Source organism: Nymphalis io, chromosome 10 (assembly GCF_905147045.1).
Source record: "Nymphalis io chromosome 10, ilAglIoxx1.1, whole genome shotgun sequence".
Lineage (NCBI taxonomy): Eukaryota > Metazoa > Arthropoda > Insecta > Lepidoptera > Nymphalidae > Nymphalis > Nymphalis io.
In genome coordinates, this window is record NC_065897.1 from 101638 (window position 1) to 123623 (window position 21986).

The 21986-nt window shown below is 35.0% G+C and overlaps 3 protein-coding genes across 4 annotated transcripts; 1 reads left to right on the forward strand and 2 right to left on the reverse strand.

Annotated features, from left to right (window-relative positions):
* Window positions 1–360: 360 nt before the first annotated feature.
* Window positions 361–2711, forward strand: LOC126771424 (putative odorant receptor 65b). Its single transcript, XM_050491292.1, has 5 exons — window positions 361–1163; window positions 1241–1340; window positions 1415–1519; window positions 1662–1817; window positions 2629–2711. The coding sequence occupies exons 1-5, from the start codon at window positions 385–387 to the stop codon at window positions 2680–2682; spliced, it is 1194 nt and encodes a 397-aa protein (XP_050347249.1). The 5' UTR covers window positions 361–384; the 3' UTR covers window positions 2683–2711.
* Window positions 2712–4120: 1409 nt separating this feature from the next.
* On the reverse strand, window positions 4121–11031 carry LOC126771421 (carotenoid isomerooxygenase-like). Its single transcript, XM_050491290.1, has 13 exons — window positions 10929–11031; window positions 10479–10590; window positions 10206–10352; window positions 9300–9410; window positions 9064–9161; window positions 8777–8857; window positions 6895–6975; window positions 6437–6561; window positions 5837–6013; window positions 5374–5530; window positions 4854–4915; window positions 4572–4670; window positions 4121–4437 (listed from the first exon to the last, which is right to left on the reverse strand). The coding sequence occupies exons 1-13, from the start codon at window positions 11029–11031 to the stop codon at window positions 4255–4257; spliced, it is 1536 nt and encodes a 511-aa protein (XP_050347247.1). The 3' UTR covers window positions 4121–4254.
* A 2837-nt stretch (window positions 11032–13868) lies between these two features.
* LOC126771420 (carotenoid isomerooxygenase-like) lies at window positions 13869–21512 on the reverse strand. Of its 2 annotated transcripts, none has more exons than XM_050491288.1 (14): window positions 21417–21512; window positions 20981–21113; window positions 20588–20699; window positions 20313–20459; window positions 19636–19746; window positions 19400–19497; window positions 19048–19128; window positions 18286–18366; window positions 17676–17800; window positions 17074–17250; window positions 15684–15840; window positions 15091–15152; window positions 14473–14571; window positions 13869–14338 (listed from the first exon to the last, which is right to left on the reverse strand). In XM_050491288.1, exons 2-14 carry the CDS (start codon window positions 21081–21083, stop codon window positions 14156–14158), a joined length of 1536 nt encoding a protein of 511 aa, XP_050347245.1. In that variant the 5' UTR covers window positions 21084–21113; window positions 21417–21512; the 3' UTR covers window positions 13869–14155. The 2 variants fall into 2 exon arrangements, with proteins under 2 accessions (XP_050347245.1, XP_050347246.1); XM_050491289.1 differs by having other exon boundaries at window positions 21413–21512.
* Between the last annotated feature and the right edge of the window lie 474 nt (window positions 21513–21986).

Here is a 21986-nt window from a genome sequence, read left to right on the forward strand (position 1 = left end):
TTTGGTTGACGCATGTCATTCTTTAATCGATATATCTAAGCGTAATAAAAAACAAAGTAAACAAAATATTATAATTGAAATAACTTATATGTACCGTTATATGTTATATTCTGTTTAACTCTGTCCAATTTGTTATGATATCGTTTATAAAATCAATTTTAGTTAATATCAGAGATTTGGTTCCATTTCGTTTGAAGTTTATACCATTCGTAGACGCGACCGTGAATTAACATAAAGAGGTCTTTCATTACAATTTTCCACAATTACTGATGGTTTGTTGTGATTGAACGTCGCTTGCAGTCGTAGGCTCCCACACCGTATCGTTGACATACTGATTAGGCATTTGAGCTAAACGTAATCAGAACTCCGATAGGTTTGCGCAAAATGGCTCGCTGGCCTCTTATTTTCGAGGACGTGTACAAAATATCCACAAGATCTATGCGTTTGAATTGTTCTCACCCATTCATCGCTGATCGAAACAAGTTTTGGTTGATAAAAGTCGTTTTTCTCCGTGTCATCGCATTAGTTTGCTTCATTTTCCTTCTAAATTCCATCATATGTCACGATGTTAAAGCCAAAAAGTATACTGAGGCCATTAAGAACGGTATAATGGCAATAGTAGCAATGACGGTGACCTTCAAACATGGTATACTCGTACATCGTCATCGTTCAATAAAGGATCTCATTAAGTTGATCGATAGAGATTACAAGCTTGCGGAAGATTTATCTAGTGAAGAAAGAAATATTGTTTTATATTACGTAGAGAAGGGAGTCCAAATCTGTCGTTTTTGGCTAGTCGCCGCTGGGCTCACGAGTTTAATGTTCCCGATAAAGGCGCTCGTTTTGATGGCACAACATTGTTTGAAAGACGAATGTGCGTTGATTCCAATGTTTGATTTTACATACCCAAAAGTTATCAACGAATACAAAGACATATTGTCTGTTTATTGCGCCACGTTCCTTTTGTGCATCTCGTTCGATTTATATTCTATGTCCGTTTATATCGGCTTCGATCCTCTGGTGCCCATTTTTATGTTACATACTTGTGGACAACTGGATTTAGTTAGCAGAAATTTATCCAAAGCACTCAAGGAAGCATCGACCACTCAAGAAAAAAAGGAAAATTTAAAACGCATTAATCTTAAGCTTGTTGAAATATACAGGTTTGAAAGATGATTAAAGATGTTATTTGTATATTCTTGCAGATGGTTAAGTTGTATAGAGCATTTTTAATTTGCAGATTTGTAAAAAATGTGCAAAAAATCTTCGTTATACTCTACGAATTTAATATGAAAACAACAACTTTTCTCATACCATTTTCTGCTTTTCAAATTGTGGAGGTAATATTAAATTTATTTATCTATGTGATGTCATTTAATATCTCAAAATTAACTACATAGTTACACTGTTTCAGTCGTTACGCAATAAGGAAATTACAATAGAATTTATTTCATTTTTCTTCGGCGCAATATTACACTTCTATGTCCCTTGCTACTACAGTAATCTCTTGATGGTAAAGGTGAGTAATGCTTAATTAAAATGCAAAACCTACTAAAATGAATAAGCTCTCATAAATTTTTGTATAATTCTGGCAGTTCTTCGCGGACACTTACCATTTACCGTCTTTCTGGGATCTTCATCTTATTTGCTCTTCGTTTCAGAGCGAGTCACTTCGACAAGCTATTTACGCCTGTGGATGGGAAATGGAGTCTGATATACAAATTCGCAAGACAATTTTGCTCATGCTCACGAGAACTTCTGCGCCGCTTGTCATAAAAACTGTGTTTTATCCCATATGCCTAGATACATTTGCGGAGGTATTCAATTTACATTACTAAAAAAATAACTTCTTATTATTATTTTATTTCGCCCGTATTAATATATCGTATTATAATAATATTACACGCTGACTTATTGATTAAAAAATATAACTATAAAAAGCAGATAAATCTCCCTAACTCATAATTTAATAAAAAAATGCAATAAGTACAAAAACATTGCTTTTGCTATACGTGTCTGTCTTATTTGATTTAGGAAAGCGAATATTTTGGTGCTAGAAAACTTTTATTAAACTGCAATGAGTTGTCGTAGTGGCGCTGGATACCTTTCATCCGATATTTATCTTTGAACCTTAACGAAAGAATTATATTCATATTTAATCCTAAAATAAATTATTAATATAGTGCGACTTATATTTCTTAGTAATATATTTTGTACTAATATATATTCATCGATACCACTACGTTGAAGGTATGGGCATGAAAACGTCGACGTATGCCCTGTATAACGAGACAGTAATCGGACGAAAAGGGCTCAGACGCAAAAAGGCATGGCAATCGAGCTTAGTCCACTTTATGCGTCCCCCATTTAAATCGATAAAAATTTTGAAATATCTTCTTAGTATCATCGACCCTTGGTCTTTAAATTTAAGTTTTCAAAAATATTAATATACTTTCTTCTTTTACTTTCTTTGCGTGAATTTTCAAGCACCATGTAAAGTTGATGATAAATACAGAGAATGAGAAAATAAAGAGATGTATTTGTACATCAAGTTCATTTACACATTTAACATTCACGCAATAATTTAACTCAATATTTCAAACATAATATTTGTTACGTTCATTTCAGATGGCCCGTCAAGCTTATGGCATCTATAATATTATGAATGCAGCATGGGTATAGAATCGACTTTTTAACTAATAATTTAAAAAAAACTATCTTAATTAAAATAAGTTATAATTGCAATTTGCAATTTAAAACCCTTTTTGTGTTTCCTTGCTTACACTGTGTACATATCTCAAATCAAATAATTCTTTAATCAAGTAGGCTTATGAAAGCACTTGTGAATCGTCCTGTTACATATCAAAATCAATTAATAGCTACCTAAAAGGAAGAATGAGACTTAAATTTATTAATAAGCAAAGCTTGAGGATTCAACAACCGTGAGGATTTATTGACTTAGTAAAGTTGGTAACAAGTCGGTGTTATAAGTTTATCTTTACTTTTTTTTTATTGCGGACGAGCATATGGGCCACCTTATGGTAAGTGGTCATCAATGCTCACAGACATTGACATTGTAAGAAATGTTAACCATCGCTTACATCGCCAAGGCGCAACCAACCGTGGAAACTAAGATGTTATGTCCCTTGTGCCTGTAATTACTTTGGCTCACTCACCCTTCAGACCGGAACATTACAATACCAAGTACTGCTATTTTGCGGTATAATATCTGACGAGTGGGTGGTACCTAACCAGACGAGCTCGCACAAAGCCCTTCCACCACTGATCCTCTAACTCCTTGACTACAGTACTACGATCGTCTTATAAAATTGGTATATATTCAGCTATCAGCAAATGTATTTGAAGATAAATTACTCACTTCGTCATTTTCAACGCATATATACTTTAGTTTCGTTATTAACAATGTTTTGTAAACAAAAAGAAAAGTTGATTAAGATTAATCTTACAAAATACCGTTAGATTCGAATCGCTATTGACTTCTAAACTTATAATGCGTTAACAACAGACCAGCCTGCAACGGGTAGAGCATAAGTGTAAGCGATATGTGTGCAGCATTTGTTTTACCCGTGAGGTTTCGAATCAGTAATTTTGCTCATATATATTTTATAAGAACTTTCGAATCTTTGATGAATTTATCTCTAAATAACAAAACTGGCGATTTATGGTTTGTTTATGTAAATGAAATTAGAAATATAACTATCAAATTAGAGCCCCTAGCTTATATTTTTAATAAAAACATAGATTCTAGTAAATTTAACCAAATTTTGGGATTTATCTTGGGCTCCGGTGGAGTTCCTTTCATCTCTAGTAGGTAGGCTCAGCTCTGTTGTTGAATAATTCCGAATTGCCCTATTCCAGACTATGTAAAACTTTGAGTGGTAATAGCATTATTATCATTATTAGCAAAATTATTACGATTATTGATAATTCTCCTGCTCGTCAAACTTGTATAGAAAAATTGTTATGCAAATCTTGGATATCTAGCGTCATAATTATATACTCTTCATGAAGAAGAAAGAACACTTAAGAATTACATAGAGTATGTATTATTTAGGCGAATAGCGTCTAATTCCTCATATAGTTACAGGATAAAAACCAGTAAAACATAAATACATTCGAAATTACTAAACAAGTGTACTATATAAGTAAACGTATATGTGCAGTTGGCTAGTCAACACTGCTACTAAATGTAACACAATATTCTCTTTGGGTGTTCGATTATAGAGTAAGTGGTCAGCACGGGCCAGGCTCGCGCGGCAGGAACCAGCCGTGCAGGCACTTGGGCGCGGGCGAGGGCGTGCGGAAGAGTGCGCGCGCCCGCTCCCGCAGCTCGCGCGCGTCCAGCAGCACCAGCCACACCGCGCGCTCGTCCGCGCTCGACACCAGCGCGCTCAGCACCACGCCCTCGTCTTCCTCCTGCAGTAGCTCCGCTTTAGTTCATTGACGAGAACGATTGCTTTGCAACGCACGCCGGGCGTTTGCTAAGTCGTATATTAAATTTTAAGCTTCGACTGACCGAGACTAAATAGTGAAAATTAATTATTCAATACCTTAGCCTGAGGACTAGGGACAAAGACGGGCTCACTGGGGTAACAATCTTTGTCCCACCACGACTTCGTCTCGCCTGTCACGGTATCCACTTTGACAATCTGGAATATATTTAAATAATTAAAAGAAAACATTAATCATGCCATAATTTAATTATATAATGTAAAAAAACGATTGATGCTTTTGAAAACGTGACATATGCCAAGGCATGTCCGAGTGACGCTTCATACAGTGAATTAAAATTAGTTTTTTATTTAATATTCTACTTAAGAATTAACCCTCACCGAACCGGGATTTTCAGCGTCAACATCCGAGCTGATAGCGTAGAAATATCTATACGGTCGGCCTAGAAAATAATGAAAATCGTTTTAATTGTTATTGGTAGCGTTTGATGATTCATAAGTACATGTGAAATTCTATTCGTATAGAACATATTTTGATTTTGATTGTCATAACCGATTTTTTTTTAATTACTAAATATTAATTTGAGTTATTGTCCAAAAGTATGGTGTAAATCAAAGTCGGAAAGTAAACTAAATCGGATCCTATAGATTAAGGTATAGCTTAATGAGTTGATAAAATTTAATAAATTAGCTATTATATTGTATATTTAAAATTGTTTTTAATTATTAAAAAAAATCTATGAAAAAAATACTTATTCTCCCAAAAATATTTAAACATTCCAAGCCAAAAGTAAAAAAAGAGCCAATTTGAATTTGAGTACGTTAATTTTCTTTCAATTATTATGTATGCGCAAATTGAAACAAATTATAAGGCGCTGTTTTATTAAGTGAAACCTTATACCGTTATACAAATCGTAGTGTATTCTAGGGGTTTCGCAACCTAGATCTGCCAGCAGTTTGGGTTCTACTCTAGTCAGCGGAGGGGCGACGAGGCTCATCTCGAGGCGCTTGGGTCTTCCACGAAACCATTCAGCGTAATCAGCATTACTTTGCATTGACTAAAAGTCTATATGTTTTTAATACGTCCATTCGTCCCAAAATAAATAATACTAACTTCATTGCCTTTACATAACTACTAACTCTTTACACACTTTGTCCGTCTTCATATAACATATCTTTTTTTAGATATAACAAGAAATTTAAATAATCATACGAGAAAGTTAAAAGTATTTGATTTTATAAGGGTACACAAATATCATGTGCAAAAAACAATAGCAACAAGTAGCGAAAATTTAACGTACAATGATTTTGTACATTCGTCAATGTTTACGTTCCTATCTATAGAGGAGACTTCATTTACTTACTTCGATCGCATGTATATACATTGCATCTATAACTTTAGCGTCTTTGTACGCGCACACGTCGACCACGACGTTACCATCTTCCTCAAAACAGTTTATTATATGGAGGAAAAACAGTGTCTCCGTTCGATATCGCTTTTCTTCCTTGCCGCTCTCCCTGCCTAATAATACAACGTGAGTCTGAAAATAGATAATAATTTTAGTTACTTTTCCGGTGTAATAATGTATGTTAAGCATATAGTTAGTTATAGCATGCTGTGATGACAATATTGTCGCCGTGTAATCAGACTTAATATCTGTTCGATTAAACAAACAACCATTTTATTATTAACTTCTTGACGAGAGAAAATCTTTAATACATTATATTACTTTATTATTCTTTAATCGCATTTAAGGTAAAATAATATTAAATATGAAGTCATATTTAACTAAAATCTTAGATCTCGCTATTCTGGAATTTCCAATGTAAATAAGCAGAGCAGTGTGCGAGGGGCAACGAATGTGAAACTTTAAAAAAACGATCCCGCAACCTCTCGGATACGTGTCGAAAAGTATTCGCAAATAAAAAAGAAAAAGGGATTAGGTTAGCGAAATCAAACTCACCTCTTGTTCCGGATACCAGTGCAGACTTGAAGAAATAGGCTGGTTGGTTAATTGGCTCCGTACCAGACCGACGAGGGACACCGATAACGGTTGCTCCAGTAACACGAAGTAATTCTCCGTCATTCCTATATATTTATTAATGCTTCAAATGCTTAATTATTGGTATTACTACTAACAATACATAAATCTTTGCCATAAGCAAAGTCTTACATTGTACTTTTATACTCGGGGACATATTGTAAAGCTTCTGTTTGGATCATTGATGATAACTAGTTTATATGGAAAAAGTAATCGTTGAGCGTAGCCACCATGGCTCGAAAAAATACAAAAACAAACGCATACAGACAAACGGAAACATATTTTGAAGATTAATTAATTGTCGTTGATTTTATCTTATAAATTTTATCTAAGTGCTATAGACAAAGTTTTCATCATGAGAGAAGTTTGTGTATAATTACCAAATGTATGCATGTACGCCGGATTCATTGACCATCGTGGCTTAACGCTGGCGACGATATGCGCCTCCGCGAACATATCTCCTAGAACCATTAAAACTTTATTTACTATCTATATGATATTTAACTAATTTATACATATTAAAAAACCATCGGGTAGGCGAATCAGCATATGTAGGCGCAGTGGTGTACGGGCAACCTTGTGTATAGAGATTGTGGATAGAGAGTGTGTAATAAAAACTAGTGCTTGTATTCTACAGTACATGGCCTGATATTAATAATGTCATTAAAGGGATATGTACATTCACGAGTAACATTTACTATTCAAACATTACGCTGAAGCACACGCCTGCGAACTGCTGCGTGCTGCGTGCGATTACAGCGCCTTATATATCAAAATCACTTGTTTACTATCTAGTAATGACTTCTATCCTCTAAATAATAATAAGGGCCTCCAGACTGATTTCGGCCACGGCGGCCAATCTCAAGAGCGATTAGCCAACTGCGTAGGAGATTTTTTTTTCATAGAATAGGAAGGTGAACGAGCATATGGCCCACCTGATGGTAAATGGTCACCAACGCCCATAGACATTGGCATTGTAAGAAATGTCAACCATCGCTTACATATCCAATGCGCCACCCACCTTGGGAACTAAGATTTTATGTCCCTTGTGCCTGTAATTAAACTGGCTCACTCACCCTTCAAACCGAAACACAACAATACCAAGTACTGCCGTTTTGCGGTAGAATATCCGATGAGTGGGTGGTACCTACCCAGACGAGCTTGCACAAAGCCCTACCACCAGTAAATATTATAATGCACAAGTGTGTACGGAAACACAAGTGCACTCTCTATTCCCCAACTCTCATAATACGATGGGACGACAAATCGACACGACCAGAAAGGGTTCAGGCGCAGGACCAACGGCTTTACGTGCTTACCGAGGCACGGGAGAATTTTATGACAGAAAAACTCAATAACCTTTTTTTTATTGGCCCGACCGGGGAATCGAACCCAGGTCCTCCGAGTCTGCAGCTTTACATCTAGCCACTACGACAACGAGGCATTCTATCCTCTAAATAATGAATAATGGTAATAGATAAAGCTGGCGGGTGCTTACTTACTAAGTAATAATTAAGTGATCTTGTGGGTTTTTTTTCATAGAATAGGAAGCGCGGACGAGCATATGGGCCACCTGATGGTAAGTGGTCACTAAACGCCCTTAGACATTGGCATTGTAAGAAATGTCAACCATCGCTTACATAGCCAATGCGCCACCAACCTTGGGAACTAAGATTTTATGTCCCTTGTGCCTGTAATTACACTGGCTCACTCACCCTTCAAACCGAAACACAGCAATAACAAGTAATGCTGTTTTGCGGTAGAATATCTGATGAGTGGGTGGTACCTACCCAGACGAGTTTGCACAAAGCTCTACCACCAGTAAATTAAGTTGTGGTTACGTTTTTCGTTAAGTTTCTGTAATTGCACCTATGATCTAAGTAAAAGACGTTTCACGAGATAAAAAAACAATATAATTAGAGATTACTTATTATGTTCAATATGACACGATTTATTTAAAAAGCAAAGCTTTTCTTTTCCAGACATAATAGTCAAACAAGATTTATTATTTTGACCGTCTATTATAATATTACCAAACGGGTAATATATTGAAATGTGTCCGTGTTCAGATTTCAAAAACTATTATTTTCAGAATAAGTTGATTCGAGAACAAAACCACTATAATATTTTTGCTACTGCTATAACATTTATGTAGATATTTATTTTTCTTAATACGACGTAAGCATTTTTATGCTAATTTTTCATATCTCGTAGCTCCAACACATTGAAATCAATCCAGTACCATAGATAAAAACCTCTTACCTTTTTCAGTGAAGGGAAATTTAACAACATTGTGCAGCAATCGACCGCGAACAACGGACATACCAACATTGTAAACATCACCTGGAATCATTAATTATATTTATATTAAATAGAAGAAACTAAAAACAATTCATCAAACACCACCGAGGAAAAGATGAATTTAACCAGAATTTGACAATTTGATTTAAGCTCGTGGTTTCCGGTTAATAAACCGGAATCGCTTACATTTCAGCCTCTTAAAGCAAAGTTATATTTTTATTTAATAAAGTTATATTTTAGTAGTTCACCATTGGCCATGACGTGAGGGTGGGAAGTGTGGTTGACGAGAGCTACACTTTCCGTTAGGTTTTTCCTTTCCATTGTTTCAAGTGTTACTGGATCAATCCTGCACGGAATAGTAATTCTCTTTTTAAATATATCATCAGTGATAATATAAAAAAATACTTATAAATAACTTAAAGATGTACTCTACGCGTTTTACCCAGTGTATCCTATCTTGAGTCGTAATCATCTAATACATTACCTATGGATTACGGGTCCTTCCGTAAAAGCATATATTTCATCTCCGAAAGGATAAAGTGAAATCATCGCGTTGTCTGATATGGACTCTCCTGGATTAAACAGTGCAGCAATTCTATGAAACGAAACATATGGTGAATATAGCTTTTAAAGTATATTTATAATATAACATAGTTATTAGAAAAGACGAGTTAACTTTAGTCGCATATTCCTTACAAAAGTTACCTCCGAACGGTGCCGTATGTACCAATGGCCAAGGGGGCACGAGCCCAGGCAGCACGTCTTCTAGTTTTTTATTTTTTTTATTTTCACTTTTTGATTTGATTTTCCAATGAAATTGAATCGAATAAAATTGAACCATTGAAATTAAGGAACCTACTTAATCAACATAATACAAGAGCTCTCAGCTCATTATTAGTTTCCTAAATAATAAAATTAGCCATATTAAATATACTTCCTACAATTTAAGGGGTGGAAATTAATTTGTGCCAATGCGTCAAATCATAAAATACCTTACTGCCTCCAAAAGCAAAGCAATGTGGTCACTTTTTAATATAATAGATAGGCAAGTGGCTCACCTGATGGTAAATGGACACCGGCGGTCACCTTTGAAATGGTCAGTCTGTAGAAAACAGACGAGTGAAATTGAGCGCAGAGCCAGAGGTTACGTGGCCACGAATCAGTAAGTGGACATTGCAGTTCTGTTGAAGACAGCAATTAACGTGGTCGGTAAGCCTTAACGAATTTCCTATTGTTCTATATAAGGAGCATTACATCCCGAACCTACATAATGGTTGGTCAAATTACTTTAAATAATTAACGTTTATTTGTAGTGGTTTACCACATTAGACTCCCTTCCAAATTAAGATAATTGTAAAAGTTCGTCGTCTTATAATAACTCAAACCCTACCTATCAAATATAGTGTGACAAGGATCCGGCACGGCCGCGGTGCCGAACTCAGTGACCACGATGCGATTGGCGGCGCGATTTTTCTTAAACGTGTTTGATTGTAGGAAGCGACACTGATAGGTCACGTGACCGTCGTGAATGTGAAATCTGAAACAGCAGGAATGTTTTGTATGAATCAACTAAATAGCTTATAAGTACAATCAAAACGAACGCGCTCACGATGAGTAATACGTAGTAATAATAGTACTGATCCTTAGTTATACACTTACGTACCTGTGCAGTAGAGCTGCACTGTCAAACAGATGCTTAAACCTCATCGAACCAACGTTAAGGGATCCGGGCCCATTCCTCAATAGAGTGCCTTGCAGCCACGACGGGAATTCCCCTGAAACAAAAATATTTTAAATAAATAAAATTAACATCAACATGTGGTAAGGAAAAAACGCCTTTACATAGTTAAACATAATTTAACCGGTACACTCACAATTATTCTACAAACGTCATGCGTTCATCTATTATCATTTTAGAAATATTTAATTAAGCAGCTGTACTACAGAAATAGGCCTGTAATTACTATTTCTAACAATACAGTTACAATCTTGAAAAGTTGCGAAACTGGTATGTACTAAAAACCTTCTACCGTAGCCTTACCAATCGAGAGTAAGTCTTCAAATAATCTTATCGTTTTTAACTACCGTTTGGTGTATTAACGAGCATATTCACCGGTAATTTGACCTTCGAGAGAGTCAGTCACTTCCACCTCACAGGATCTCAACCAGACGTTGCCATTACAGTTTGGATAAAACTTCCTTCTGCATTCCGCCATTGTTGAGCTAACAACCGATTCACTGCAAACACTCTCTTATGATGTAATAATTTCCAATAAAACATTTTAAAAAACATATTCAAATTTGAAAGTTAAATTAAAAACATCCTTAGTTTAAAATAACAAGAATTTTATTTGAAGACAAGTTACTCATATGTTTTATACAAAAATTACACGCAATAGTATGATATAATTAAATATTCATTTAGTATAATTAATACCTCAATTAACGTAAACTGTAAACGCAATGATTATCTGAAAATGTTATCAGCCCTTTAAAGATTTAAACAATGTAATGATGGATTACTATTTGGTAATAAAAGTTGTAAACAAGTATAAATACATAAGCATGTTCTAAACACGTTTCGATCAGTATTGATAGTGTTATTAGGTTTGTGATTTTCAAGATTATTGTATTGCTCTGTTGTGTAATCACATATTGTGGAGCGCCATTCCGATATGAGTAGGTACAGGCGATTTTAGTTTTAGATAAAACGACGAGCAGTAGTTTTTACTAATGGAATTACGGCTTTGATAACAATCAAACAGTTTTTTTATAAAATGATAACAAAGTACATTTCGATCATTCGTATAATAGACGTAAGATTTGCAGTAAGAGCCTACATGTAGCTGTGAATCGTTACCACATCGAGAAAGGCGCTACTAGAACTGATCACGCGGTTACATGACCGTTTTTAACGAAATTGGCTTTACATAAATAAAATGATAAAGATACTCGTGTATGTGATTAATTTCCATTTTTATCCATTTAATCAGGTATTAGAGCATTATGGGACAGTAAAACAATTTATTCATATAACAAAAATGTCGAATAGAATTAGTAATTTGTTTGTATGTATTACAAATAGTTCATAATTTCATTCTTGTACGTCACCGTACCAATTATGAGCTGTGTCCAAAGTAACTTTGCTATTTAAGCCCGTAATCTGTAAATCTCCTCATTGTAGGCGAATTAGCAAATAAAAAAAAAACAAAAATATAGAAAAAAAAATAGGAATCGAGATGGAAATAGGTTTTTTAAAGAGATAAATCAAAACAACTATACAACAATAAAGTAAAAGTATATCGACACGAATACTTTAGATAAAAATATAGAACGAAAGAATCAAAACTGAGATAAATATTATTTATGAGATATCCGCCACAACCGAGGGTCCAAGCAGAAGTGTGTAAAAACAGCCTGGCCGGCCGATGAGTTCGGCAGGGCCAGTCTCCACCATCACGACATCAAGTCGAGCCGCTAGGCCACGCCCCTTATTATCTATATATTCTTAGAAACCAGATCAGAAGGGATTTTTTTTTAAAACAAAATTACAGAAAACTAGATAATAAATTTAATCAATTTTACAAAATCACAAACTATTCGACAATTTTTACTAATGAATTTATGTAACAACAATTCTCCTAATTTAATTCAAAACTAACCCTAGCAACACGACACTAACAAACTTAATCGCAATGGATTACAAAAATAACACAGTATGACACCAATCGACCGAACACACGATAGCAAAAAGAGAGCTGTCTACCGTCCACCCTCCTTTAAATACACTTCCTCCCACTACTACCCTCCTATATTCCTACAATATATATATATTTTCCTTATACCTTCAAGTCGACACTGTAGCGCCGCTACCAATGTTAAATTTGGACACTAAAGTAAAGTTTGCCAAATTTTGCTGGACATGGTTAACCACACAAAATGGAGGTATCAGCCATAAGTTCCTTAGGTTTTTTTTCAATTTTTACACTGTCAATGAGTAAGTGGGATCACTTAAAATCAAGTATTTACTTACCCGACTAGTTTCCTGGTTTGTATAAATATATAATTAAATGCTGCACTAATATTTATTTATACTGCGCTGCGCTGGGCATACTTCTTTAGTAATTTGGTTTTCATTGAACCTTACCGATAGAATAGTTTTACAATTTTTTTTTTCTTTTAACAATTGGATCTCTACTGGTTATTACGTCCACAGTATTCTTTGATTTTTTTTCCCTGTTATTCTTAACTCCGATCATTACGAATTTAAAAACAGGCGGTGAAGGTCTTCGTAGGACATTTCAACTCCATATGTCTAATATTTGCTAGAGTTGGATATTGGAGCTCTACGTCTGACTCCAACTACTAACTTTATCGAGGTTATAGTTACGTTTGGCAATAGCTATACAGATAGCATTCGTTTACTTATAAACTTTTTGCCTACATATTTTATAAAGTGTATTTACTATATAGCCGAGATGGCCTAGTGGTTAGAATGCGTGAATCTTAACCGATGATCGTGGGTTCAAACCCGGGGTAAGCACCAATGAATTTTCATGTGCTTAATTTGTGATTATAATTCATTTCGTGCTTGACGGTCAAGGAAAACATCGTGAGGAAACCTGCATGTGTCTAATTTCATTGAAATTATGCCACATGTGTATTCTACCAACCCGCATTGGAGCAGCGTGGTGGAATAAGATCCAGACCTTCTCCTCAAAAGGGAGAGGAGGCCTTAGTCCAGCAGTGGGACATTAACAGGCTATTGTACTGTACTTTACTATGTTGTTTATTAATTGAATAAACCAACCGAACTTTTATTGATAAATCACAATCAAAATGCTTAGCGTAATTCAGTATCGACTGTCTACGAAATTAACGAAAAAATGCATTGTCCAGAGATTGATATCAATTTTGCTTTAAACGCGGTAACAATTTAAATGATATAATTCTAGTAATAAAATGATTACACGACTTTATTTTACAAAAAAACATAATATGCTACGGAATTATAAGAAAATAGTAACCAAACTCGACAACCTGCTTTAATTTCTTAGACTACAGTTAGCGGGCTATTATTTCTCAATAATTATAGACGATACTAACGTTTGAGTTGAATAATAATTCAAAATGACGTTTTTATTTTACCATTCTTGTCGCCCTTACTGATTAAAAAATATAATTGTGTTAAGTTGTAAAATATCTGTAAAACATAAATACATTCGAAATTACTAAACAAGTGTACTATATAAGTAAACGTATATGTGCAGTTGGCTAGTCAACACTGCTACTAAATGTAACACAATATTCTCTTTGGGTGTTCGATTATAGAGTAAGTGGTCAGCACGGGCCAGGCTCGCGCGGCAGGAACCAGCCGTGCAGGCACTTGGGCGCGGGCGAGGGCGTGCGGAAGAGTGCGCGCGCCCGCTCCCGCAGCTCGCGCGCGTCCAGCAGCACCAGCCACACCGCGCGCTCGTCCGCGCTCGACACCAGCGCGCTCAGCACCACGCCCTCGTCTTCCTCCTGCAGTAGCTCCGCTTTAGTTCATTGACGAGAACGATTGCTTTGCAACGCACGCCGGGCGTTTGCTAAGTCGTATATTAAATTTTAAGCTTCGACTGACCGAGACTAAATAGTGAAAATTAATTATTCAATACCTTAGCCTGAGGACTAGGGACAAAGACGGGCTCACTGGGGTAACAATCTTTGTCCCACCACGACTTCGTCTCGCCTGTCACGGTATCCACTTTGACAATCTGGAATATTTTCAATTAATTAAAACATCATTCATGTCACATCGAAGTGTCGATGACTATTATATATAAGTCAATAGTAAGTTAACTCAGTATAAAGTCAAGTCTAAGGGTAAGTCAGACATATGACGACTTAGCTGCGTCATTGACATGAAGCACAGGAGGTGATCATTGCTCGATAATGAAACTTTAAAAACGGACGGCAGGTGGAAAGAATGTGTCTGCTGATGTGGACAGACTCTGAGATTATTAATGCAATTTATATAATTCGTTTCTATTTAATATATAATGTATATTTATGTACATATATCTATGATTTTTTAATTAAGGAAAACAAACTGCGTAGTATTTTAGGATATGTTTTTTCACACATACAAAGGCCACTTCAGTTTCTTCTGATGATACTAAATAATAACGAGTTTTCAAATTATATATTAAGCAATAAATTAAACAAACTAAAATGAAAAAAAATATGAAAGCTCAAATACAAAAAATGACATGTAACTAAGGTAAGCCCCTTACCGATCCTGGATTTTCTGCATCAACATCCGAACTGATAGCGTAGAAATATCTATAAGGGCGACCTATAAAGTAAATGAAAAAGTTTTAAATTCTAACTATTAGTAAAGGTTCTTGTTCAATTGCTACAATATTAGTTTCAATTATCGTCTAAAGGTACAAACATTATCTAAGTGTCTATTGTATATTTTGCGTTTCCTGTCACGATCTCAATCCGGAACATCAGTACCGGATTGAGGATTGCGGGATCAGCCGCAGATAAAGATGCATTATAAGAGAGATGCTAATGAGTTGATTCACTTCCTTTTATAATTTACAAACTTTGCACCTTTTGTTAACTATCTCAAATTACTTTGAAACTTAACTATGAACGGTGAATTACGAAACTGTGTTTGAAAACTAAAACTACTGATTTGTTTATACTTTACATTTCAAAATACTCATCTTCCGAAAAGCTTGTCTTCTTAGCCACTCCAAGCAAAAAGTAAAAAATAAGCCAATTTTAATTTGAGTAGGTTAATATTACTTTCAATTATTATGAATGCAGAAATTGAACTACATTATAAGTCGCTGTTTTATTAAATGAAACCTTATACCATTATGCAAATCGTAGTGTATTCTTGGGGTTTCACAACCTAGATCTGCCAGCAGCTTAGGTTCTACTCTAGTCAGCGGAGGGGCGACGAGGCTCATCTCGAGACGCTTGGGTCTTCCACGAAACCATCCAGCGTAATCAGCATTACTTTGCATTGACTAAAATATTTATAAATGTTAAATCCTTTACAATGTTCGTTTTGTACAGATAGTTTTAGAGATATTACAATAAATACCAATTAACTTGATGCGTGCGGTAAAGTTCACGTTAATGGGTAATAATAATTAATATTTGCTTATAAAATACCGGGCGGCGCAAAAGTAATGGCTCTATTTGGTTTAGCTACAACTTGTACTCTAAATTGAAAAACTACAATTAGTTTTTTTATACTATACACTTGGGTCATGAAGTTTCTCCAATTACATTAGAATTTGAAAATGATAACTTTTTAATATTAACTTCCAGACTTGATAAAGATTTGAGCTCTATTTATAACATTTTCCATAATTTGTCGCAAAACTTCTGGCGATATGTTTTTTTATTTTTTTTTTAAATATTTTCTTATAAGGCTGCGAGAAACCCCAAAGAAAGAAGTCTGGAAAGTTCATGGCGGGCGAAGAGCGGGAAAGTTGTAGACAAAGGAGTAACAAAGCGAAGTTCGCCGAGCTAGTTGGTTGGTACTCCCGAAGACCCGAACAAACTACGGTAAAAAAATAATCACCTTCAAAGATGCGCAGATTTATAAAAAATTACCTCCAATAAGTAAAAATTGTAACTCAATGCTAATGTTTAAATCTCAATAAGCACAATATGTTATAAAGACCTATTTTTAATTTTAATAATGTACACACCTACTACCAACGTATTGTTCACCAGTTTAATTATTATTTTCTTTTGTTTATACTCGTAACGATACAACTTATTTCTTTTTTTATAATCAGATTAATATTATATAACACACGTAATATTATATTACTATCACAAAATTATTAAAATTACAAGAACGACGAACTTCCTAAATAATATTTTCTTTAAAATTGTAAATATTTCTCATGTAAGTGACTGTATAGTCTTTTTTTAAGAATAAATGTCTATAAACTGATGTTCACGTAAATTATTCCGTAAAAAACATTCAACAAACGCGATTATTCCAAGTTCTTATTGAGTAAAACGGTTTATGTTTATTTTTTGTGTATTTTATATTTATTAACTACATAGCTTTTAATACCAGAAAGATATGGCTAGACGCCATTTTGAAAAAATTTAAATAATTTATATAGTGCCAGTAATTTGCGCCACCGTTATAAAGTATCAACAGAAAAATGATGTAGAAAATATCAATCGGCATAAGTATTAGGCATTTAAATAAAACGTTTACTTTCGTTACTTACTTCGATCGCATGTATATACATTGCATCTATAACTTTAGCGTCTTTGTACGCGCACACGTCGACCACAACGTTACCATCTTCCTCAAAACAGTTTATTATATGGAGGAAAAACAGTGTCTCCGTTCGATATCGCTTTTCTTCCTTGCCGCTCTCCCTGCCTAATAATACAACGTGAGTCTGAAAATAGATAATAATTTTAGTTACTTTTCCGGTGTAATAATGTATGTTAAGCATATAGTTAGTTATAGCATGCTGTGATGACAATATTGTCGCCGTGTAGTTTTAACGTCCATTCGGTTAAACATGTAATGTTCTATTTTCAATTAATCCTTGTTTTTGTTCTTTGATCCACATTTAAGGAAAAGTGACAAATTAACATTGAATATAAGACCAAATACTTGAATTTCGCTACATTGGATTTTTCAATTAAAGTTTAATCAAATTATCTTCAACATAATCGCATATCACCAGCTGAATATGAAACATAGTAGGTATTGACCAAATATATATTTATTTTCATTATTTTATAATGTTTTCACGAGACCAATATCTATTTTCAAAATATACATTAGCTTTTTCCGTTTATATGGCTTTAGTCTCACCTCTTGTTCCGGATACCAGTGCAGACTTGAAGAAAGAGGCTGGTTGGTAATTTGGCTGCGTACCAGACCGACGAGGGACACCGAGAGCGGTTGTTCCAGTATCACGAAGTAATTCTCCGTAACTCCTAATAAAAGAGCTGTTAACGCTTCAATTGCTTAGACATTATAACTAGTAAAAGCATTAATATATAGTAAAATGTTAGCCATAAACACTTTAACTTGGTGGTAGGGCTTAGTGCGTGCTCATCTGGATAGGTAACTCATCAGATATTCATTGTGTTCCGATTGGAGGGTTGGAGAGCCAGTGTCACTACAGGCATAAGGAATATATCATCTTAGTTCCCAGAGATGGTGACGTATTAGCGATGTAAGAAATGATCAATATTTATTACACACAACAATTCTTACACGCGACAGTGTCTATGAGCGTTGGTGCTCTTATCTATTTTATAAAAAACAAGCACATACAAAAATTATCATATTTTTATGATAAATTAATTGTACTTGATTTAAAATTTATATAATTCATGTAGTGGCTTTAGCGGAGTTTCTATTATTGATTTTCGAAAATGGAATTTGTTTTATCGCTTTATGTATATTGTATAATCACCAAACGTGTGCATATATGCCGGATTCATCGATAGCCGTGGCTTCAAGCTGGCGACTATATGCGCCTCAGCGAACATATCTCCTAGAACAAATATAATTTTATAAATTATTTATTTATTTGTAAGCAAACAATTATTTAGGTCGAAATATTAAAAAAAACGCTAATGACTAATTAAATTAGAACACAAAAAGGGAACAACAATTGAAGATTAATTCCTGTGGCAACACTTTGCAGTATGCATATACACATGTCATAAAAAACCTCCTTTAAATTCAAAAAGAATAATTTGAATTAATTGTAATTAGTTTTGATTTTAACTTTATTTATCACTGAATAAGATTGTAATACAACCGTATATCAATATAATAATAATGTCCTCCAGACCGATTTCGGCCACGGCGGCCAATCTCAAGAAAGATTAGCCAACTACGCAGGAGATATTATAGTGCACAAGTGTGTGCGCAAACACAGATGCACTCTGTCTTCCCTCACTCTCATAATCCGATGGGACGACACGACCGGAAAGAGGCACAGGACCAATGGATACACGTGCTTTCCGAGGCACGGGAGTATACACACTTTCAAATTCCAGACTCCGGGATGCTACTGAGAATTTTCTGACAGAAAAACGGAATTAAGCCCAGACTAGACCAACGAGGCAGTTATTATTATTTTATATTATTATTTATCAATATGCTGAGTGTAGTGTGTCATTGTGTAGCTTATATTATACATCAGAGATTATCTGTGTCTGTATCTTACCTTTTTCTGTGAAGGGAAATTTAACAACAACGTGTCGTAATCGACCTCGCACAACGGACATACCAACATTGTAAACATCACCTGGAATCGTTCACTAGTTATTAATATATATATTCTATCAGTTAATACATTGTATTAAAAGCAATAAAACGGGGAAATAAATAGTAATCATTTGAAATAGTTCGTCAAAGCTTCGATGCAGAGCAAAGGCCTATCACCTTAAGGTAAGGCAAAGAGCGTAACTTAGACTCGTGGTTTTCGGTTAACAGTTACATTTATACATACTTGGCTATTTCAGCCTCTTAAACAAAGTTTTGTTGTTATTTAATAAAGTTATATTTTAGTAGTTCACCATTGGCCATGACGTGAGGGTGGGAAGTGTGGTTGACGAGAGCTACACTTTCCGTTAGGTTTTTCCTTTCCATTGTTTCAAGTGTTACTGGATCAATCCTGCACGGAATAGTAATTCTCTTTTTAAATATATCATCAGTGATAATATAAAAAAATACTTATAAATAACTTAAAGATGTACTCTACGCGTTTTACCCAGTGTATCCTATCTTGAGTCGTAAACATCTAATACATTACCTATGGATTACGGGTCCTTCCGTAAAAGCATATATTTCATCTCCGAAAGGATAAAGTGAAATCATCGCGTTGTCTGATATGGACTCTCCTGGATTAAACAGTGCAGCAATTCTATGAAACGAAACATATGGTGAATATAGCTTTTAAAGTATATTTATAATATAACATAGTTATTAGAAAAGACGAGTTAACTTTAGTCGCATATTCCTTACAAAAGTTACCTCCGAACGGTGCCGTATGTATCAATGGCCAAGGGGGCACGAGCCCGGGCAACACATCTTCGAGGGAAAGAGTTTCCTTCCAATTTGAATATGGAGAAAACCAAGGCGTTCTGCCGAGTGTATCAAGGCGGACCTTATCGCGGTATACGTCAGAGTGCTACGTGCAAGTAACAGCAATCTATGCGTCTCCTTAAGAAGTTAGCCGGTTTTTATTGAGTATGGGATAATGTAGATTGCCTATTTACCGTATTCGGTACGTGACGGTTATGTGGTCGGTAAGCCTTAACGAATTTCCTATTGTTCTATATAAGGGGCATTACATTCCGAACCTACATAATGGTGGGTCAAATTATTTTAAATAATTAACGTTTATTTGTAGTGGTTTACCACATTAGACTCCCTTCCAAATTAAGATAATTGTAAAAGTTCGTCGTCTTATAATAACTCAAACCCTACCTATCAAATATAGTGTGACAAGGATCCGGCACGGCCGCGGTGCCGAACTCAGTGACCACGATGCGATTGGCGGCGCGATTTTTCTTAAACGTGTTCGATTGTAGGAAGCGACACTGATAGGTCACGTGACCGTCGTGAATGTGAAATCTGAAACGGCAGGAATAAGTTTTGTATGAATCAACTAAATAGCTTATAAGTACAATCAAAACGAACGCGCTCACGATGAGTAATACGTAGTAATAATAGTACTGATCCGTAGTTATACACTTACGTACCTGTGCAGTAGAGCTGCACTGTCAAACAGATGCTTAAACCTCATCGAACCAACGTTAAGGGATCCGGGCCCATTCCTCAATAGAGTGCCTTGCAGCCACGACGGGAATTCCCCTGAAACATTTTCCAAAATTTTATATCAATCTCAAAGAGATCGGATGACAAGTCGTTTTAGTTAGTAAAATATAACCGATAAAATACAAAATTATGTTAAATAGTTCATATATATGAATTTATTTAAAGAGACATTAGTATGGACTGTTGCGTCTGAAGCTGGTATGTCATGATCACATTTGGACATGTCTTTGTACCTCAACCCTGCATAATATTGTACCGAATCAGTCGGTAGAGCAGACTCGACGAACATAAAATCAAAAAAACCACCTCCAATTTACCAGTTATTAGACCTTCAACAGGTTCAGTCACTTCCACCTCGCAGGATCTCAACCAGACATTGCTGTCACAATTTGGATAAAGCTTCGTTGTGCATTCTGCCATTGTGACCAAACTATTTGAATTACTTTTTTACTGCAAACACACATTTTTTCTTTGGAGTAAAATATCCGAACAAAAAATTTTAAGTATACACATATTTAAATTTTAAGTTATATTAGAAGTATAAGTATAATATAAGCCATTCTTTATTTAGCAACGTAAAGTAACACAGACACAACAATTATATTCATGTATAAGATTAGTATGGCGTATTAAAATCTTGTAGCCATAAATTACACTTACTATGTTTAATATTACCATAGTATAAGGAAACTGAAAAAAATTAAATAATTGAAACTAATGTCCGTAAAAAAGAAAGAAGATTTAGGTACCTACTATAGAACTAAGACATTACACTCCACCTGTTGATATTAAGCAACGAAAGTTTTGTACATAAATGATTAAAACTCCACTCGATAAATGACAATACATTAATTTAAACAATTCATAAACTGATTTCTATTTCCAAATATTTTTTTAACTTGATGTCGAAACACATTAAACCGTTTGTTATTGTTTCATGATAAATGAATTTCAAACTTCTAAACATGTGAACAGCGCAAATTCGACTGAAATAATAGACTTCAGGGGCTACGAACATACCCCACGACCCATTCCCCTCCCACGACCTTCCACAAGGCTAAGCTTTGCGTCGAAATGAGAGCGGGAATATCGCTTAAGATTCAATGTTGAAGCGAGTTTTATTTAAAGCGATTTAATAATAGGTTGTTCGGAAAGTGAGTTACTGATTTCCCAACAGATGACTTCATTCTATTCTTTCACAGCCGCCTTCAAAGTTAAGCCGCATAATCAATATATATTTTGATACATGGAAAGCAAGAGCGGACGTCAGGTCTACAGTCCTTTAAAATATGTCTATTATTGTAAAATAAAAAACATTAAATC

Excerpts from the sequence above, each read along its gene's own strand:
- LOC126771421 (XM_050491290.1), bottom strand. The coding sequence starts at position 11,031 with ATGGCGGAATGCAGAAGGAAGTTTTATCCAAACTGTAATGGCAACGTC. Across the intron at positions 9,162-9,299 it reads GAAGGACCCGTAATCCATAG|GATTGATCCAGTAACACTTG; the intron begins GTAATGTATTAG and ends TATTCCGTGCAG. Across the intron at positions 8,858-9,063 it reads CCCTCACGTCATGGCCAATG|GTGATGTTTACAATGTTGGT; the intron begins GTGAACTACTAA and ends TAATGATTCCAG.
- LOC126771420 (XM_050491288.1), bottom strand. The coding sequence starts at position 21,083 with ATGGCAGAATGCACAACGAAGCTTTATCCAAATTGTGACAGCAATGTC. Across the intron at positions 19,129-19,399 it reads CCCTCACGTCATGGCCAATG|GTGATGTTTACAATGTTGGT; the intron begins GTGAACTACTAA and ends GAACGATTCCAG. Across the intron at positions 18,367-19,047 it reads ATTTCCCTTCACAGAAAAAG|GAGATATGTTCGCTGAGGCG; the intron begins GTAAGATACAGA and ends TATTTGTTCTAG.
- LOC126771424 (XM_050491292.1), top strand. The coding sequence starts at position 385 with ATGGCTCGCTGGCCTCTTATTTTCGAGGACGTGTACAAAATATCCACA. Across the intron at positions 1,341-1,414 it reads CTGCTTTTCAAATTGTGGAG|TCGTTACGCAATAAGGAAAT; the intron begins GTAATATTAAAT and ends ACACTGTTTCAG. Across the intron at positions 1,818-2,628 it reads GCCTAGATACATTTGCGGAG|ATGGCCCGTCAAGCTTATGG; the intron begins GTATTCAATTTA and ends CGTTCATTTCAG.